The sequence below is a fragment of the Strix aluco genome, chromosome 4 (genome assembly GCF_031877795.1).
Source record: "Strix aluco isolate bStrAlu1 chromosome 4, bStrAlu1.hap1, whole genome shotgun sequence".
Lineage (NCBI taxonomy): Eukaryota > Metazoa > Chordata > Aves > Strigiformes > Strigidae > Strix > Strix aluco.
In genome coordinates, this window is record NC_133934.1 from 96,557,816 (window position 1) to 96,576,760 (window position 18,945).

General features: G+C 34.3%; 1 protein-coding gene across 1 annotated transcript in view; it reads right to left on the reverse strand.

Annotated features, from left to right (window-relative positions):
• Positions 1-18,945, reverse strand: part of RYR3 (ryanodine receptor 3) — a 254,312-nt gene that overhangs the window by 171,574 nt on the left and 63,793 nt on the right. The window contains exons 4-10 of the mRNA XM_074824480.1: positions 18,237-18,311; positions 17,154-17,232; positions 14,515-14,627; positions 13,949-14,048; positions 10,800-10,893; positions 5,647-5,721; positions 4,576-4,732 (exon numbers count right to left, since the gene is read on the reverse strand). Coding sequence (XP_074680581.1) covers positions 4,576-4,732; positions 5,647-5,721; positions 10,800-10,893; positions 13,949-14,048; positions 14,515-14,627; positions 17,154-17,232; positions 18,237-18,311 — 693 coding nt within the window. The remainder of the gene's footprint in view (positions 1-4,575; positions 4,733-5,646; positions 5,722-10,799; positions 10,894-13,948; positions 14,049-14,514; positions 14,628-17,153; positions 17,233-18,236; positions 18,312-18,945) is intronic.

Genomic DNA, 18,945 nt, shown 5'->3' on the forward strand with positions numbered 1-18,945 from the left:
TCAAGAATCAAGCATCAAAGAAAATTTCAATGAAAGAAAGCATAATGTTGTAACAAGTGATCCCAATTAAATTACTGTTTTTAAAAAAATGAATGATACTGATCCTTTTGACAACATTAAACATAAAGAAAAACCAAGATTTTTTTAATTTCAGAAATAAAGCTTTAGAATTATTTTGGGGGCTGAAGGCTGTTCTCACTTTAAGCAATACGGCATAAATTCCTCTTTGTGATGTGTTGGTTTTTGTGTTCTGTCCAGTTTGTCCAGTCATTTGACAGCAGTGTGCAAAGAAAGGGTGTATTTTGTAACAGCTAAAAGGTATAGTCAGATAACATTATCTGGGAGAAGAGGAAAAAATATCTTTTGTCTTTATATTTGTATGTATCTTAGCAGCAAAATACCCAAACACTTTCCCCTTCAAAACCCTCTCTTCCTAACCTATTCTCAGTTTAACTCCCTCAGGCCATGAATGAATCAAGTGGAAGAAAACAAATCACATCATGAACTTGGAGGATGTCAGAGGAAAAATAACAGTAACAAAAAATAAAAAAAGAAAGAAGTAGTGAACAAAGGAACTTGAGGGCAAAGCTGTCAAAGATGTAATTTTCACAAGATATTTAATATACTAGAAGAAGAGCAATACTTAGAAAAGAAAGAATTCATAGAATCATAGATTCCTATGTGATAGAAGGAAGGTGAGGAACGACAGCGTGAACAGGACAAATAAACCCAACTGTCTTTACAATGGTTTTTCAGCAGTCATCTTGTAAAAATACAGCAGAGAAAACTCTTGATATCTGAATGGCTTGTTTACGTACCCCTAAGGATGGTAAGACAACCTGACTGCTGAACTCTTGCTAAATCTAACCTGCATGAGCCAATTAAAATTGTATCTTTCGGTGTTGCGCACTGTTACTGCATTAAAAGTACTGCCACAGGCTACCGCAATTTAACTAAAGAAAAAGATCTAAAGGTCTACAAACATAAAAGCAGAGGGCTGATATATTGAGCATACATATCTTGCTAGCGGGCTTACTGTACTTGGTATACTTTGCTGTATGCATTTCTACACCCCAGTAAGCAAGGGGAAAAAAAAGGTGATTTTAATTTTATCTTCTTTCTCCTCCCATATAAAATGAGTAGATCAAATAGCTTAATACTGTATTTGAAATGCAGTGCTTACTGGGAAAGGGTAATTATAAAATATAAACTTGCAAATAAATACTTGAACTTTTAGAGACAATTGTAGGTAAAGGACTGTGTAATACTTATCTTCTTATACCAAAAACAAATGAAACTTTATGATTACTACTAAACTATTACGACATCCTAGTACCATGTTGAGCCCCTAAGATAGCTACATGCTGGCAGTAATATTAAAATGATATCAAATCCTTCTGCATGAGTCATCTGTGACTTTTGAATGTGTCAGAATGTTACTTACTCAGAATATACCAATAACTTCTTCATTGTCAATTGTAGATACCATCATGAAAATAAAATATTAAATCTCAAATATTAATTCTGGGTTTCAACAATTTTTAAATAAACAAATATTATTAAATATGCTCTTGTTCTTCACTGTGTTTATTCTCAAATAAATTTATAAGTAGAATCAAGGTTCTGCTCAGCAGAGTATTCCGAGCCAAGTTCTGTGTTGGAATGAGAACATCCCATTTCAAAACAGGATTCCATCTGCTGTAGGGAAACTGCTGCCTCTTGGTCACAAGGCATTACAGAACTGTTGCCTTAAAATATAAAGGTTGACATTTTAAAACTTTGTCAAAAGTAAGCTCCATATTAAACCCAAGAAAAGGCATAATTCTGGGGGTTTTCCATCAATTTCTTGTAAGCTTAGTTTGCAGTAAATTGCAGTAAATAGACATATACTGCATATGTTGTTTTCATTGAAATCAGCACCATAATGTTCTTCAGCATATTCTTTTGCTTTTTTAAAAGCTCCCTTCCATTGTTATTTATGTAAGGACATATTAAGGAAAACTCTAATTTGAATTTTAGAATTTAAAACACCTATTGTGATTCCCAGTGTTACCCAGCAAAAGGAAACAAAACAGTGAAAGTAAATACATTATGAATGTAACCACAAGTTTTGAAAAGCAAGGAACACACAAGACTGCTGAAGTGGTTGTAACAATACTGAGGATGAAGGTATGCTTTTTCAACAAGAGGGTCTCTATAACAACTGTTGGAAAAATAAGACTTTAAGTTATGTGTTACATGCTCCTGTGAAGCCTTGGGGATTTGATATACTCCACATAGCTCTGCCTACTGACAAAGATAATATCTTTTTCCACAAAAACGTTTTTGCTGCCTTCCAAACTGGAGAGAATGCCTTGATGGAGAAATGTTTTATTTCCTTTTGGATACTTCTGAGCAATCTGGTCCAAATTCAGTGTTGACCACACCTGGAACAGAAGGCTGGACTAGATGACTTCCCAAGGTCCTTTCCAATCAGAATTATTCTATGATTCTAAAGGACAAGTGTGCTGTAAATAGCGAGGTGTTCCAGCACCCTATTTTTAAGGATCTGTACACAGATGCATAGAAGGTATTAGACAGTTATCTTGAAATTTCCCTTAATTCATGCCATATTAAGGACCAGGCAAGTGAAAATATTTCTTCACTGAAAAAGTGAACAAGAGAAAACAAAGGTTTACAAATACATATGTACAGAAATTAAGAAAATCACAGTTGCACATATCTAGTCTAACTATTCTACAGTTCTTTTTACCCTCAATCTGTATGCAGTCAGCACTTTAAGAGTCCTTTCCTTCTTACAGTCCAGATCAATCTTTGGGGTTTATTCGCTTCCAAAACCTCACCCTTCCTTCTGCAGGAAAAGTTAACACTGCTTGTTCCCCTCACCTTTGAAAACACTCAAGTGTCTACCCATAGGCCAGTGCAGCTCTCACCTGACCAGACAATAAACAACTATTCTTATTCTTGGCACAGGCAAAAGCAAATTTATAACCTGTTGTGACATGAAAATATTCTTTTCTATATAGGACAGCACAAATCCTAGTATGATGAGACACTGAACTTTTATTTCAGATAAAAATGTACATTAACAACTGTATTATGTATTAAACACAGCAGAAGGGATGAATGCATTACACAGTCATTATTGATTTTTGCATAATTAATTACTACTGTATTTCACCTTAGTCATTTTGTGGATTGTAACCAATTTCACTAATGTGCCTAGTATAGAGTATGTCTATTCAATGCAACAAATTATTTATTTTATGAGTATGCATACATTAACACAAAATTCATATACTTAAAATTTATACATTTATATGCATAGAATAAAATATTAAGAAATTGCAGGACAGCTGGTGTCCAATTAGGCAGTGAGTACATTATAGGAATTTGAGCACAATTTTAAACTAGTAATTGCAGCATTCCTGGCATACTCACCATCCTTACCAGGGTGCCATGATTTGCCAAAAATGGGGAAAAATTATAGCTGTAATAAATGTCCCTGCACAACATCATATGCACGATCTACACTGCATAGCCTTTACACTGAAGAAAAAAAACAAACACTATTTGGTCAGCATCCAGAAATCTAAGGAAATTTCCTGATAGTTTTTCAATTGCTTTAATTGGTTAAAATAAAAATTCTTGGCATGTCAATATGCAGACACACTAATAAAATAAACATTGTTATTTTAAACATGCTGAAAAGAAGTATTTGCTTTATTATGCTAACAAAAGTCTAGCATCTGTCAAGACCCTTAATGCTAGATTTTATATAGTATATATCTAACTTTAAAGATTCTTTTTCACTGCCCTTCACGGGACCATATAGCATTCAGAATTCCATGGAACATTTAACTTCTCATACTAATAAAAAACTCTGTTGTGGCAGCTATGGCAACTATTTATAAGTAATATCATGAAAGCACATAACAACTTTTCATCATCTTCGGTGTAAAAACCTTTCACTTTCTGGAAAAAAGTTATTTATTTTGCCTATCTCCATAATCATTCTTCATTCTCTCTCACTGTTTTTCTCAGCTGGAAATGATGAAAAAGCTGGTAGCATGTAATTAGGAGCTCACTAAAGAGCCCAGTTTGAAAACATATGGTTTAGAAATCACTGACTACATTTTCCTTGTGATTCACCTATCAACACACGGCACAAAGAATAGCAAGGGCAGAATTTTGCCCAACTCAACTGAATTCAGCCGAATTAAATTATGACAGATAGAGCTGGAAAGAATAACATTCTAATGAGATTGTGTCCAACTATAATGATTCAAGCATTCACATTAAACTACTGTATCATGCATTGTATTGGTTTCAGTCTTGTTTTTTTTAACCTGTTAACAGTTTAGTTTACTCTAAAGTTTATTCATCATCCCTATTTTCCCTGAAGTAAACCTTTGTTACTCTCAACTCGGGTTGTTTACCTTTGTATTTAAATGCATAATCCCTGTCAATTGCTTCAATTTAGAAAATTAACAATAATTTATAGTCATTGAACCAACTCAGCTCTAGTATTTGAGAGCTCCAGATTTAAGACAAATTTCTGTTGATGTTATTTACCTTTGATGCTCTAAAGCAAAAGGCAGTAGATGTTGTGTCTGACTTTTCTCTGTCTAACATTGCAAGTCCTTCATCTTCATTCAGAGCCAAGTACTTCCCTGTTGTAATATGTCGAAGACGGAAAGGCTGTCCCCATCTCATGTTACTTCCACTCCAGCTAAATTAATAAATTATAAAAAATAATTTATGAAGCAAGCAAAACTAATATTTCTATTTTGGGCTTTAAAGGATGTTCAGAAAATAGAATGTACTGTATATATTTCTTTTTGCTTTTGATTTAAATATTAAAACATTGCATTAAAACAGATGCAAAACAATATATTTGCAAAGGGAACCTTGGAAAGGAGTATAGCTTTAATTTTCTTGTTACTATACTGTCTGTCTTATTAGGGTGTTACATATGGTGTCCATAGAAAAATCCTACATGTTTTTGAAAAATACTAAAGTGTAAATTAACTACTGTATTTCAGTTAACTGCCTAAACAAATAAATCAAACCTGAGTGAGGACTCAACATTCCAAAGATCTATCCTGCATTTCTGTTGCTATATGAGGGTACTTCATTTGCAATCACAAACACACCAAGAGTAAAACAAATATAAAGTTCAGAAGGCCATCAAAATTAAAACATGTATACCCTTATGGCATATATTGAAATTTCATTTGCAACAAGTTAACAGATAGCTAATAACCTAGGAGGGAGATAGAGTCTGAAAAAAACCCCATGAGGGTTATTACTGTTCTGATTTCCACCCATGCTTCTAAAATTCCAAGTGAAAACTAGGAAAGCATTTTACTTTTGGACAGAAGCAATGTCTCTAACAGATACATCTCATAGGCAACACTTCTTTTGATATGGGACACAAACAAACAAAAAGTCTTAAGATACTGACATTTCCCATATGATTATATCATGGAAGATTACTTTTTATTATTGACAGTGAACATATTAACATATATCATATAGCAGGACAAAGATATTACTCATGTTCCGCCTTAAGAGTCTATAACAATCAAATTGCTGCTAACATAACAAGAGTTGCTAACAAAAAAGGTAAAAAAATATCAGCACCTTATTCGAAGAGGTTCTACTCTCCACAAAGACCTTGCTCGAACACCAGCTCCTCCAGTTTCATAAAGTACTTTCCTACAAAAAAGATTTAGAAGATCATCTTCTTGTGTTTATTTGTGCTACATAGTATTTATAACTTACTCTTCTGTAAACCATATAGGATTCACTTCTCCCTAGCTGAACAGATGGAGTTGAATGGACAAAAGATTCCTACTCATCAGTGAGAGCATGATACACAATCTGAATGTCTCAGGGACGTTAGGCTATTTCCATTAAGCTATTCTCTCTCAGGACTTGATAAAATACTTTGCCTTCAAAGTGGCTAAGAAACTTTTGCTGTTACTTAAGCAGTCACAAAAATACATAATTCATACAGTTCCCAAGAGATTAATCTAAATTGCTAATGTTCTTAAATACATATAAACACAACATTAAAATAAGTACACACATCTGCATACTTTAATGATTATCTGAATGAATACAACATCAGAGACTTAATTCCTAGAACTACTTCTAACATTCTTATTAAAAGACAAAATGGTGGTGATAAAACAAAGATGTTGTATTATAATCCTTACAAAACAGATAATACAGATAAAATTATATATTAGTTTTAGGAAACTCAGAGAAATAAAAAACAGCAAGTGAAGGGATTCAGCCTTTGATATAATCTAGTTTTCTTGAATTACTGGTTGGGGTTAGTGACATGTTTTGGTGGCGAAACTAACATTCTACTCAATAACCCAATACAAATATGCATTATGGTGGATTAGTCCTGTTCACGGGAATACATGCAAGAAAGTTTTTCATCTTTCAGTAATCATTCATGAGTTGTCATCTAAGTGTTGGAATTTGTATAACCTTTCTCAGATATAATGGATATAGGAAATACAATGGATAAGAAGAAAGGTCTTGATTTGAAATTCAGGATACATAGAGTATTTTAAGTAATTTTTAACAATATTTTTAGTAATTTTAAAATGATTGTATTTTTTACATTATGCAACAGTAAAAATTTATAAAATAATGAACTCCTAATCAAATACTTTAAGTTCTAATAATAATTTGGGGAGTTTGATGTATACCTTACCTATTTTAAAATATTTTAAGAATCTCTTAACTAAGTAAATTTAATTTCTTTTATACATTTTAGGCTACTATCTGCAACATTACTGCTACTGGAAAATTCTATTAGTGTGAAGGCCTTGCTTTTACAATGGGACTCCCAAGCTATCCTCCATACTGTACTATGTAAGGGTTTACTGCACCATCATTATACAATAACTTGAAATGTTCTGTTACTGGTAGCAAATGTTCAATGGATGTTCTAACTGAACAGAAACCTGTTCACACAGCAAAATAGTACTAGAGGCTGACACAATTACTTTTTACTATGCCTACATCTTCATTTGAAAGAGTGACATCTATGTGTAAACTGTGAGTGTGGTCAGAAACTGAGCCCTCCAGGCAGAACCAATAAGATAATCACATTCTTAATAACTGTAATTTACTGCAGTACATTCCTTCCTAATTTGAGCAAGAGAGAAGTGTTCAGACACACAAGCAAATTTATCCCAGATGCAGAACAAACTGATTCACTAGCTTCTTTTCAAAAGCACAGCAAACTTCCAGAAGTTTGTTGAGTTCTATAATTTTCCTTAGAAAACTGGAAGACAGCCTTTTTTGTATTTTTCTGGCAGTGGTTCTTTCTGTTCATATATTTATTTATTGATACCTAAAGGAAAGGTTGGTTGAACCTTTCAGCAAGATTATATTATTCATGCTTATTCCTAAATGTTTCATCAATTTCTAATGATAAATTTTGTTATGCCTTTGTTACAGGTAAGAATGGCAATTCATATAATCTGTTCTTCCCTTTCCCAAATGAAAGAAGGGGTGAAGAAAGATTAAGAAAACAGTTCCACTGTTCCTTGTTTAATTAAAATAACCATAAAGACAGTCAAACTGAAAAACACAGAATAATGCAGAATGAAAAATTACTATATCATAATGTGATTAAGGTACAAAAAAAAAAGTTCAAATTGTAATTTGGGTCTTAGGAAGCTATTAGTACTGTAGTGAAAGGCTTTTATTATTAAAAAAAATGCTCTATGTATCCTGAGTTTCAGATCAAAACCTTTCCTATTATCCATTATATTTCCTACTTCCATTATATACGAGAAAGATTATACAAATTCTGATGCTTGGATGACAAGACATGAATGATTACTGAAAGATGAAAAAAAACTTTCTTACATGTATTCCTGTGAACAGGACTAATCCACCCAAGCATGCACAGAAGCCAGACCTTCTATTGTACTAATGTATCTGAAAAAATGTGCAGCAAGGGAATTTAAAATCTGCCTTCCTGATCTGGCAAACTTGACTGAATGCTCACAAGCATACATAAAAATTTCCCAACATAGATGTTATCCAGCCTGTTCTGAATTCAAGCAGCATTTTGAAATGCAGAATTTTAACTGGCTTTTCAGATTGTCAAATTCTTTTCCTTTTTCAACACTTAACAGGAAAAAAAATAGTCTCTGTTTAGCATTGTTCTCGTGCATCTATGGAACCTGGAACTCAACTTGTGAAATAAAGTTGTGTTTTTCTTATCTGAGCAAGAGTTTCTACAACTTTTCTTCTATTGAGAACAATTAAGGTTTTAATTTATCTGATATTCTGCTTCTTGACCAACACCAATACGTTCCAGGAAGAATATATTAACATGAAGTATACTGGAATGTGACAAACCATTTACATCCAGTATCTTTATAAGATGATGGACTTATAGATCTACACCTGTACATTATTTAGGAGCCCCATTTAAGAACATACAGGTGATTTCAAAAATTTCTGAATGATAGTGCACCATAAGAGTAAGAATAGATATTCCTCACTGTAAAGGTATAGCATTTCCTACACATCTTGTCTTTCATAACAATGTTTTTGATACTCTAGAATCAAAATAGCAACAAAAAAACCTAGCAATCAATTAATCTTCATTTCCAGACTCTATGAATATGATCTTTCAACGTTCCTTTCAACCTGGACTGTTCTATGATTCTATGACATACTGAATACACACCTGAGTGGAATTTTTCTTTCCCATTTTCATCCTAGATCTTTGCAATCTTCTTTGCTCCCATCAGCCTTACTGATGTTACTTTTGGCAGACTCTAACGACCTATTCCTAGTTAAGCTCAAAACTAATAATTCATTTCCATTCTCTTTGACCTCCTTTATCTCTCCTTGGCCCAACTCAACCATTCCTTCACTGAAGGAATACCATAGATATGTCTTTGTTCACCTTTTATACTTCTTAAATTCCTATACTACTTAAACTCTGGAAACCTTTTCTAGTTTTTCTCTGTGCAACACTGTACTAGCATTAGTGACCTGCTCTTACAGTAACAAAACTACAGGTAAAAGAGAATTGATGCTTTTACACAACATCATCTATATAACACTTTCTTCATCTTCTTTATTCCATCCATCTTATTCTGAGATTTTGCCAAGCCTGCCTTTTTGATATTCAATAAGTCCGTCCCCTGTATTTTCGCTTGGCCTGTAATAAAAGACCTTAAGATTCTTGGCAGCAAATAGTCACCGTGTGAATTGTTAAGGAGTATTCTCTACAGAAACCTTCAGAAAATTAAATGTGTGTTCTATGAAAAGAGAAATTATCAACTCTTGTCTAACTTCACTAATTTAATAGTCCTAATGGAATGCATAGAACTGATTAAACAAAGACATGGAAATAAAAACAAACTTTTTCTACAGCTATTTCTCCTGTTCCTATTGCTATTTGGTTTTTTTCATGTATTCATTTTGTTTAGTATAAGGTAAATATGGCTTCTACAACTATGATACAGTACAAACTTGGCCTTTTGTCTATTATGTAGCTCACAAAACCAAAAGATAGGACAACTCCAAATCATCAATCATAGCACATCATATCACTATCACACATTTGAAAATGTTCAATAGAGCATTCACACTATTCTATTTTAGGAATATAAATACATAGATTTCTTTCAGAAAAATGAATGTTTTAATTTTACCCTGTTATTTACATAGTTGTAAAAAAAATGGAAGCAGAACTTCCAAATATATATTAAGAACAACAATTATTTTTGGTTTGAGCTATATCTGACTTCTAGATAGGTAACAGCCATAGCAAAGTACAGCATTTCTGAACATACTGAAGAGGCTTGACACCTATTCTAACCTTATAAAGACTAGTTATTTATAAAATTAGTCTGAATATGTTATCTGTTCCACACAAGGTATCTAGATCCTAATACTTTCATTAGAATTTTTATACTAGGTGTGCACATTTTCACACTCAGCGCAAACTTTCTATCTTTTTTTTCTATACATATATGAAGAGAACAGCAATTAAAAAAATTCATCAGGTGAAATTTTCTGACATTCAGTTTGGTTTTTCTTTTGGCTTTGAAGACATTTTTACTCCACAGAAATGTAAAAATGGAAAATTTAGAACTGAAAACTTTACTTGACATAACTGAATGTTACTTCTGTTATCATATTACCAAAAGCATAACTTATCTGCCACAATGGATATAGAAATCTTATTTGTTAGGATTTTTAATGGTGGGTTTTTTGTGTATCAAAACGATTAGCTTGCTGTGGTTTTTATTATCAGCAACATGCAAAGTTAAATTCAAATAATAAATCAACATGATATATAATGTAGATTTAAGTTTAATACAGAAGTGATTTAGTCTAGCTAATATGATTTAATTATCTTAAACTATTAATCACATTTCAGAGAGCAAGAACTTGCAAAATGGTACAAAATATATACAATATGAAAGGCATTGTAGAGGCTGAACTTTCAGAGATTTTTTTTAGGACTTCTTAAAAAAAATTACCATCTTCCCTGCTAATGTTTGCTTACCTCTGCTTATAGTAGTACATATTAAAGACAAACAACATAACAGGCTGAAATCTCAGTGGAAATCAACTACCTGAATTTCAGCAATAAAAGAACTCATGACTGATTTTCTGTTTAGTAGGTCTCAACTTCTTGTAACAATGTCACTGCCTAATTAAAGATTGCAACTGACAATCAACAATCTATTTCTTTTTTGAGAGAAGGAAATGTATAAAAATGTACCACCACTTACTTGTGCTGTGAATCATTCTGATCTGTAGACGGAATTGTCAAACATTCATCATGGCCATGGAAAAAACGTACTACATGCCCACCAAGAAGATATCCTGTAGAACAGCACATTTACTTAATAACTTAAATATTAGCAATATGAAAATAACACCCTCAAAAAAATTTTAAAAGATTCAAAAGACTGAGGTGAAATCTGTTTTCGAAGTTTTCACTTATAGCTGAAATTAACCAGGAAGAACAAACTTAGTATGACAACTTATTATTTATTATCTTTTCCAGTTAAAAATATTTCTTCTGAAAATGAAAACAAAAAGAAAACATTTTCTTAATATTTAAAAATCAAATTAGGATTCTGGGACAGAAAAGGAAAATAAAAACTCCTGCAACAATTACTGCTTTGAAAATTGAATGCTTTAGGTAAAAGCCAAATCAAATATATAATACTGCATTTTCCTCCCCCTTAATACAATTTAAATGTACCCAATACAAAATAATTTAGTGAGTTCATCAGTTTGTTCTGACATTTATAATTTGTGTCAAAATCAAAACTGCACATCAGCAGCAGGAGACAGAGGACAGAAAAACACTTAGCAGTTCTGAATATTAAGTTTAATGGAAGCTAACTTTCCAACCCATTTAACACAAAGACTACAGGTCAAAACCAGGCACTTTGCCTCACAGAAAAAAAGAAAGAAAAAAATGGTGTAGGAGGAGAGTGATTCATCAGAACCTCAGTCCAAATTGTTCTGACCTTGTAAGTGAAATTAATGCCTATTAAAAGAACAAACACATATAAAGGAGGAAGGGTAGAAAGAAACTTTCATACTGTGTGGCCAATTCAATATAAATTTGTAAATTAGGAAAACAGTAACTGGCAATTATCCTGTTGCCAATTAATACAAAGGTCACAACAAAGAAAGAATGCAAAAAAAAAAAAATACACTTTCCTGATATTTAGGTTCCGTCAAAACATCACAAAAAGTATGTCGTCTGACTCCAGTCCAATTTTAGACTCAGGAGATCCCACTTTCTCAGTCTGTCCATCCAACTTGAGCTAGGCTGCTAAGTCTTTTGACATATGATGATCCCTCATGTAAACTATTCTAAGAAGTGTATATACAGCTAAACCTAAGCTTAAGTATTTGGGGAAAAAACTGACACACAGAAAACCTACTTCTCTGCTTACCCCACCCAATGGTTTTTTTTTTTTTGATTGCGCAGTTTTGGACTATGTGCCCAGTTCTGAGCTACACAGTACAAGGCTTTCAAGAACAGCAAAGGGCCACTGAGAAGATTAAGAAACTGGTGCATCTCACACATGAGAAAAAGTTGAGAGAACTGGGACTGTTTGACCTGGAGAAGAGAAGGCTCTGCAGGGATCTAATCAATGTAAAGAGGACAGAGTCAGGGTCTCTTCAGTGGTACCCAGTGACAGGACCATAGGCAATGAGCACAAACTGAAACACAGAAGGGTCCGTCTGAACATCAGGAAACACTTTTTCACTGTGAGTGTCCATAAGCACTGGCACAGGTCTCCCAGAGAAGTAGTGGAGTCTCCATCCTTGAAGATATTCTAAAGACATCTGGATGTGGTCTTGGGCAACCCGCTCCAGGTGAACCTGCTTGAGCAGGGTATTGGACCAGGTGCCTTCCAACCTCAACCACTCTGATTCAGTAAGCACTTCAGAAATTTAGCTGCCAAATCCCTGCTGTCTATGCCAAATCTAAAATACACCACTGATCTTCCATGGTCTCTCTGTGTAGCTCATTATGTTTGTATACGTTACAAGTTTTTAATTTTACTATAGGATGGCTCTTCAGTTTGCTTGGTTGTTGTTTTACCTGTGAAACCTGAGAACATGGAGACTTTTCCAGAGTTAACCTCTATTCTATTTATGACCCATGACTGCAGGGGACCAGACAGCCATTTATAAATATATGGCTCCAGCATAATACACTTCTTACAACAGAAAGCAATCAGAAAGTATTACAAGGAAAAACCATATACCATATGCTCTTACAATGAAAACCTACAAACACTCTGAGACAGGTTTCTTATGGGCCGGTGCACAGAAACACTGTGGGATGCTGATTTAAACCGCTTGGGGTTAGAAGACCCCAACCATAGTTCAAATAAGCCTAGTGACTGTTAGTCTTTAGCACCAGGGTAGTCTAATTCTGTCAAAACTTAATATAGCTGACCTCAGAGAAATGCAATGTCTTTTTCAGGTCCCTTATAGCTCCATTTTCCCCTATGATTCTGTATACTATTACATCATAAGAGATTAGTTTTAGGGCCAAGTGATACAAAATGACTTAAAGACATTTATCATTCATGAACGTGGAGGACTGATACTTTGAACAGAGAACAGCAGAGGTAAAGCACAATGCTTGTTATGACAGTATTAATGACAGAGTATGGCATTGAAATAAGGAACAATATTGAGCAGATGAGCCTTTCATTACAGAACAACACATTTCTCAAACAGAATAAGGTGATGCCTCTCAAACATGGTTGTGAAGTGCAGTCAAGTACCTAGAAGGAAATCCTGACCCTGTGGTGTGGGATTTAAGGCTGATTAAAAGAGGATGCATTTAGAGAGTTCGTTTTCATTGACTATTACAGAGAGACCATAAGGAAGCATGGCTGTAAGATCCAGAAAGGATATTGAACAAATATTAAAAAACACAACTAAGAGACGGAAATAGGAACTATGAGAAACCTGTTTTCCATTTTGCATGTACCTTTATCTCTCTTCTGTTATCACTGTTACAGGGTGATTGAAAATTCTATACAAAATCTAAGTTTACTGGCTTTAGCTATCCTGTAGCTCCTACTCCCCAAAATTAAACTGAAGACAATAAACTCATCTATTGCTCTCTCTCAGTCTTCATTTGTCATGCAGCTTTTTATGCTTTGCTATTCTAAAGTTACAGCACTTATTTAGTTTTTCTGCAGTTAATCCAGCTGATGTATCTGTATTTCCCCATTTTCCCTTCTGTTATGCTTCTCTCCTATGCTCATTTTCTTTATTTTCATTAAGCTCTTTAGTCTGATGTTGAGGGAGGGATTTTTTTCATTTTCACTCTTTATGAAAAACAATACAAATACTAAAACATATACATTTCTAAATAAATAAAATGACAAACCTTCTGTAATATTGCTTCCTGAGCATGTAGGATGTACATTCCATAGAGTCTGCATAAAGGAAGCATCTACCTGAATACTTCCATTTGACATGGAGAGATGCTGAAATAAGATGACAGTAACAGGAAAGAGTGAAATTTCTGCACTTAAAAATATTTAGTATATTAATTTCTCAACAAAATAGAAATAGATAATAAAGTAAATACGCAAATATTCTTTAAAAATTAGTAGTCACTTGTTTTTAAAATGAACACTTTTCTATATCTGATCAGCAGACTCCAGCTTCAGCTTAAAAATCTTCCACAGTTACAGAAATAAAAACTTCCCAAGATGGAGAATGCTTAAGTACACCTCGAGATAAAGGCATGGAAACAGTCTTGTTCGGGGGGGGGGGGGGGGGGGGGGGGGGAACCTTCCACTAAGAAAAAAGAAATGCATTAGAATAAGGCATTAATTCCTAAATTAGAACAAATTTTATTCATAAGAATCACAACCATTTTCCCCAACCCCTCACAGCATTTTTTTATTTTTCCCACCATATGTCCACTTGCTAAACAAACAAACCTACCAGGTATCTTTCAGAGGACACACTGACCAGGATAAGATCATCACCTATTCGAACTTTTTCTCCTTCTGACCTTTGTTTAGAAGCAGGGTGTATTGTCCACCAGCATGCCTCACCTAAAGGACACAGATACTCATCAAGGGTGTACAAAACAGACAACTCCCAAGAAATTTAAGGATATCTTTATACAACATTGAAACAACATAATAAAAAATTGTGTCTTATAAGACATTCACCTTATAAAACCACATAATTCCTCTTTTCAATATATTTCAATTTTTTACTTTTTCCTTGAAGAAACCAGTCTTTGTCATCACTGAAACTAGTATTTCTCTCTTCATGTTTTTTCAAAGCAACTAACCACTTACAAAACACTGCTCAGAACTGCCCTCTGTTCAAGGCTCTCACTGCCAGTAAATTGCTGACATCTACCTCAGTCTTAATTATCACTTTTTGTGTCTTCTTTTGCTTAATGTTCATATTTAATTCACAATCTTCTGTCTCATTCCCACTCTAAACTACATTTATGCTGTAGAACATAGAATTTTGAAACAAATACTCTATAACTTTACAATATTGCTACACTACAAATATCAGTTCTGGGAGCAGTTCCATTAGCCCTACAGACCATATGACCACAGGATAGTCAAGCCTAAGAGTGACGACCACAGAACATTTCCTACACATTAAATGTAAGATTCCAATTACTTTGTGTGTGCACACACACAATTCTGGGAAGATCACCTAATTCATTCCACAATTTCATACCCTTCAGAGTTTAGCTAAGACCATGAAGAAAATGCATTGAATACAGTTTTCTCACTGGGCAGTGCAAAGTAGGAGAAAACTACACAAAGACAAAATTGGTAGCATAAGACAAAGCACAAAAATCTTGTTTGATCAACTAAGAAACTTCATGTAAAACCTCCTTAAAACAAAATTTGAAGATTATGAAACTGATTATAAAGAAGACAACAAATAAAAGTTACATCCCTAAAAGTGTAAAGTGTTAATCTTTAAGAGATAATAATTTTAAATATCCAGTGGCTTTTTACTCAATACCTGCCATGTGAAGAATACTTCCTGCAGCTGAAATTGATTCAATAGGACAGCCTCATGAGTGGGGGAGTAGGGCAAGGGAAGTGATATTATGGTGTTCAGTTTATAAGGTTTACAAGCATGCAGTAGTTATGAAAATCCTCTGTGCAGAAACACAACTAAGCATTCCTTTTATGTGATGTTTTTTATATCTTACCTATGTGTACAACGGTCATCTTGTATATGTACAGTTAAGCAAATACAATATGAGACAACTACAGATGTTTGTTACAAAACCTCATGGGCACAAGCAGACAATAACTCTGAAAAAAACTATAAAATTATAAAGACAGATTTCACTGAAATTGTTTTCAGAGAGATAGAACACATACATTCCTTTTATCAACATGCCTAAAGAAAATGGTCTCCATTTAAGGCAGCAACCAAAGATACAATCAAGTAACAGGCTGCTAATATCTGTCTGAGACCATCTTCTGTATGGCTACAAACAACTGAAAGACAAATTTCACTTGTCCAAAACAGGTCATGCAGATAATCAGAGCCACCTGAAAAGGAAGTTTCAAAGATCATGGTACACAAACATTTTAGCACCCACACTGGCGGTGCCTCTCCATCATCAATTAGTCTATTTTGATTTTCATTTATTTTCAAAATAATGAAAAAACCAACAGAAAGCACAGGTATATGTTAACACAACTGTCATTTCTTTATTTGAAGTTTCACGTTAATGAGGTATGCATACAACTACTTAAGATTTTCTCTTCAAGGTATATGTCTGGGCCTGTGTACTACAGGGTCACCTGTTATTTTCTGATAAGTAGTCATCACTTTCAGTAACCATTAACATTATGTATACAGCAGCACGTAAACCTATTTGTGGCTCTTTGTGGCTGAGTTGTTTTTAAATTCATTTAACATAGCTCCCAGTGGCATCTCATAATTTATATATGAATCCATGGAAGAACAATTTTTTTAAACTATATTTCTGTCAGCAGCATTGCTACTGGCAGTACTCCCAGAAATCTATTAATTAGATTTTAAAACTTTCTAGCCATTTCTTGTTTGTGTCGTATCTCTTCCACTCTGCCTCATTATTATTTTACTCCATTTTATGCTTTTATTTCTCTTCAGCTCTTTTAGCAATGTGCTCATTACATTTTTTCTGTTTTCCTGCATTACAGGTTGCGTGGTTATTTTGTTGCATGGTTATAATATATACTGTGAATGCACCCATGCGTTTCGATACTCTAATTCTAATTGAAAGTGCCAAACCATACAAACAGAAAACAAATGTATCCATATTTATTTTATTCAATGGAAATTTTTTACTTTGACCATTATCACCAATGTTACTGCAGTTGTGGTAACTCAGTTTAATTGCAAGGCACTCGCACATTCTTACACGAAGTCAGTTCATTTACTGAAAGTCATCAGTATTAACAGTTATCATTTACTTTCAGTCATCTTATTTCTAATGACCACATAAACATGATATTCATAAGCTTACAGTGACATTAATCTCAATGCCTCTTCTAAAAACAGAAGTGTGTGACACGTTCTCCTTCAAAAATAACTTGTCATACCTGCTGCATTTTCTCGTAATCCCACATCAAATGCAAGTTTATCTGTCTGGGACCTTGATGACGTTAAACATGTCAAATACTGCAAAACAGTAAAGTTGTTGAAAACAAAAAACCAACAGTATCTGTTAACACACATGTCAAATTAATACATTCACATTACTCCATCTTACTATCAGCCTGTGTTTAATTTTTTTAAATTAGTTAAGCATGATGTTGTTATTTGTATACAAGCTCTTCCTGACTTTAAAACATCAAAATCTTTTTCCACTGCAGCACATTATTTCTCTGTGCAATTTAGCTCCTGCCTTACAAAGTTTCACATAGTTCATCAGATAGAAACAGGTAAACATCTTATTACAGCATTAGTGTAATGTTTGTTTCATGAAAACATAGCAAACATACAAAAAGGCAGTAATCGTACTTGCAACTCTGGCATATCAAGGAAACTACAATTTCTATGGTTCATAAACATAAGTAACAGAGTTTAAAGACTAATGTAGAGTCTTCTAGTGCAGGAAAAAGGAGGGAAGATGTTGTTTTGACTTCTTATTTCTTCAATCTCCTATTAGGTATACCTGCACGGGCCCTAATAAGTCAAAGATCCAGAACAGTTAAAGTTTTCCAGTATGTTTCCACAATGTAGCAAAACAAAATTTATACAAGTTAGCCTGAAGATAACATGTTTTGGGCATAGCCTCTGGGAGCTATGGGATGCTAGAAGGAACACCTTATCTTATGAAATTTGATGGAAAAAATAACACATATCACAACAAATTCATTTGCGATAGCAGCAACTTGCTAATGGAATTATCATTAAAATGGACTCCTTAAGGACACAGAAATAATCCATGCCTAAAGGAGCTTTTCAGCTATATTTCTGAGTGAAATGGATTGAAGAATCTGGATTTAACATATAAGGGCCACTTCCATTGTGTTGAAACACCATAAGCTATTCTAATTTTTCTATCTAGTGCAGAAGAGAACTTAGAAAGTTCTTCCAAATTTATATATTTTTTATTTTGATAAAAAGACATGTATTGGAATTTCATGTTACTCATTCTGTGCAAGTGGTCTTTCACTTACCATTTCACTAAACGAATGTCGAAGTAGTATAGCATGGCCATACAGCAGGGTTCTGTGACCACCCCCTTGAGCTGCCTACAGAACATGACAGAAGGTCAGAACACCACTGCACTGCATGGACTATGATCAGAATTATGTAACATCAAGAGCTACTACAGTTTAAGTAACAAGTGCAAATACTCAAGCAAACTATGAAATCATAAAATCATAGACTGGTATGAGTTCTACGGGACCTTAAAGATCACCTAGTTCCAACCCCCCTGCCATGGGCAGGGACACCTTCCACTAGACCAGGTCGCTCAAAGCCCCGTCCAACCTGGCCTTGAACACTGCCAGGAAGGGGGCAGCCACACCTTCTCTGGGCAACCTGTGCCAGTGCCTCACCACCCTCACAGGAAAGAATTTCTTCCTTATATCTAATCTAAATCTACTCTCTTTCAGTTTAAAGTCATTATCCCTCATCCTGTCACTACACTCCCTGATCAAGAGTCACTCCCCAGCTTTCCTGTAGCCTCCTTTAAGTACTGGAACTATAAGGTCTTAAGTACTGGAGCTATAAGGTCTCCCCAGAGCCCTCTCCAGGCTGAACAACCTCAGCTCTCTCACCCTGAATATCTTCGTGGCCTCCTCTGGACCCACTCAAGCAGGTCCATCTCCTTCTTATGTTGGGGGCCCCAGAGCTGGACACAGCACTGTAGGGGGGGGTCTC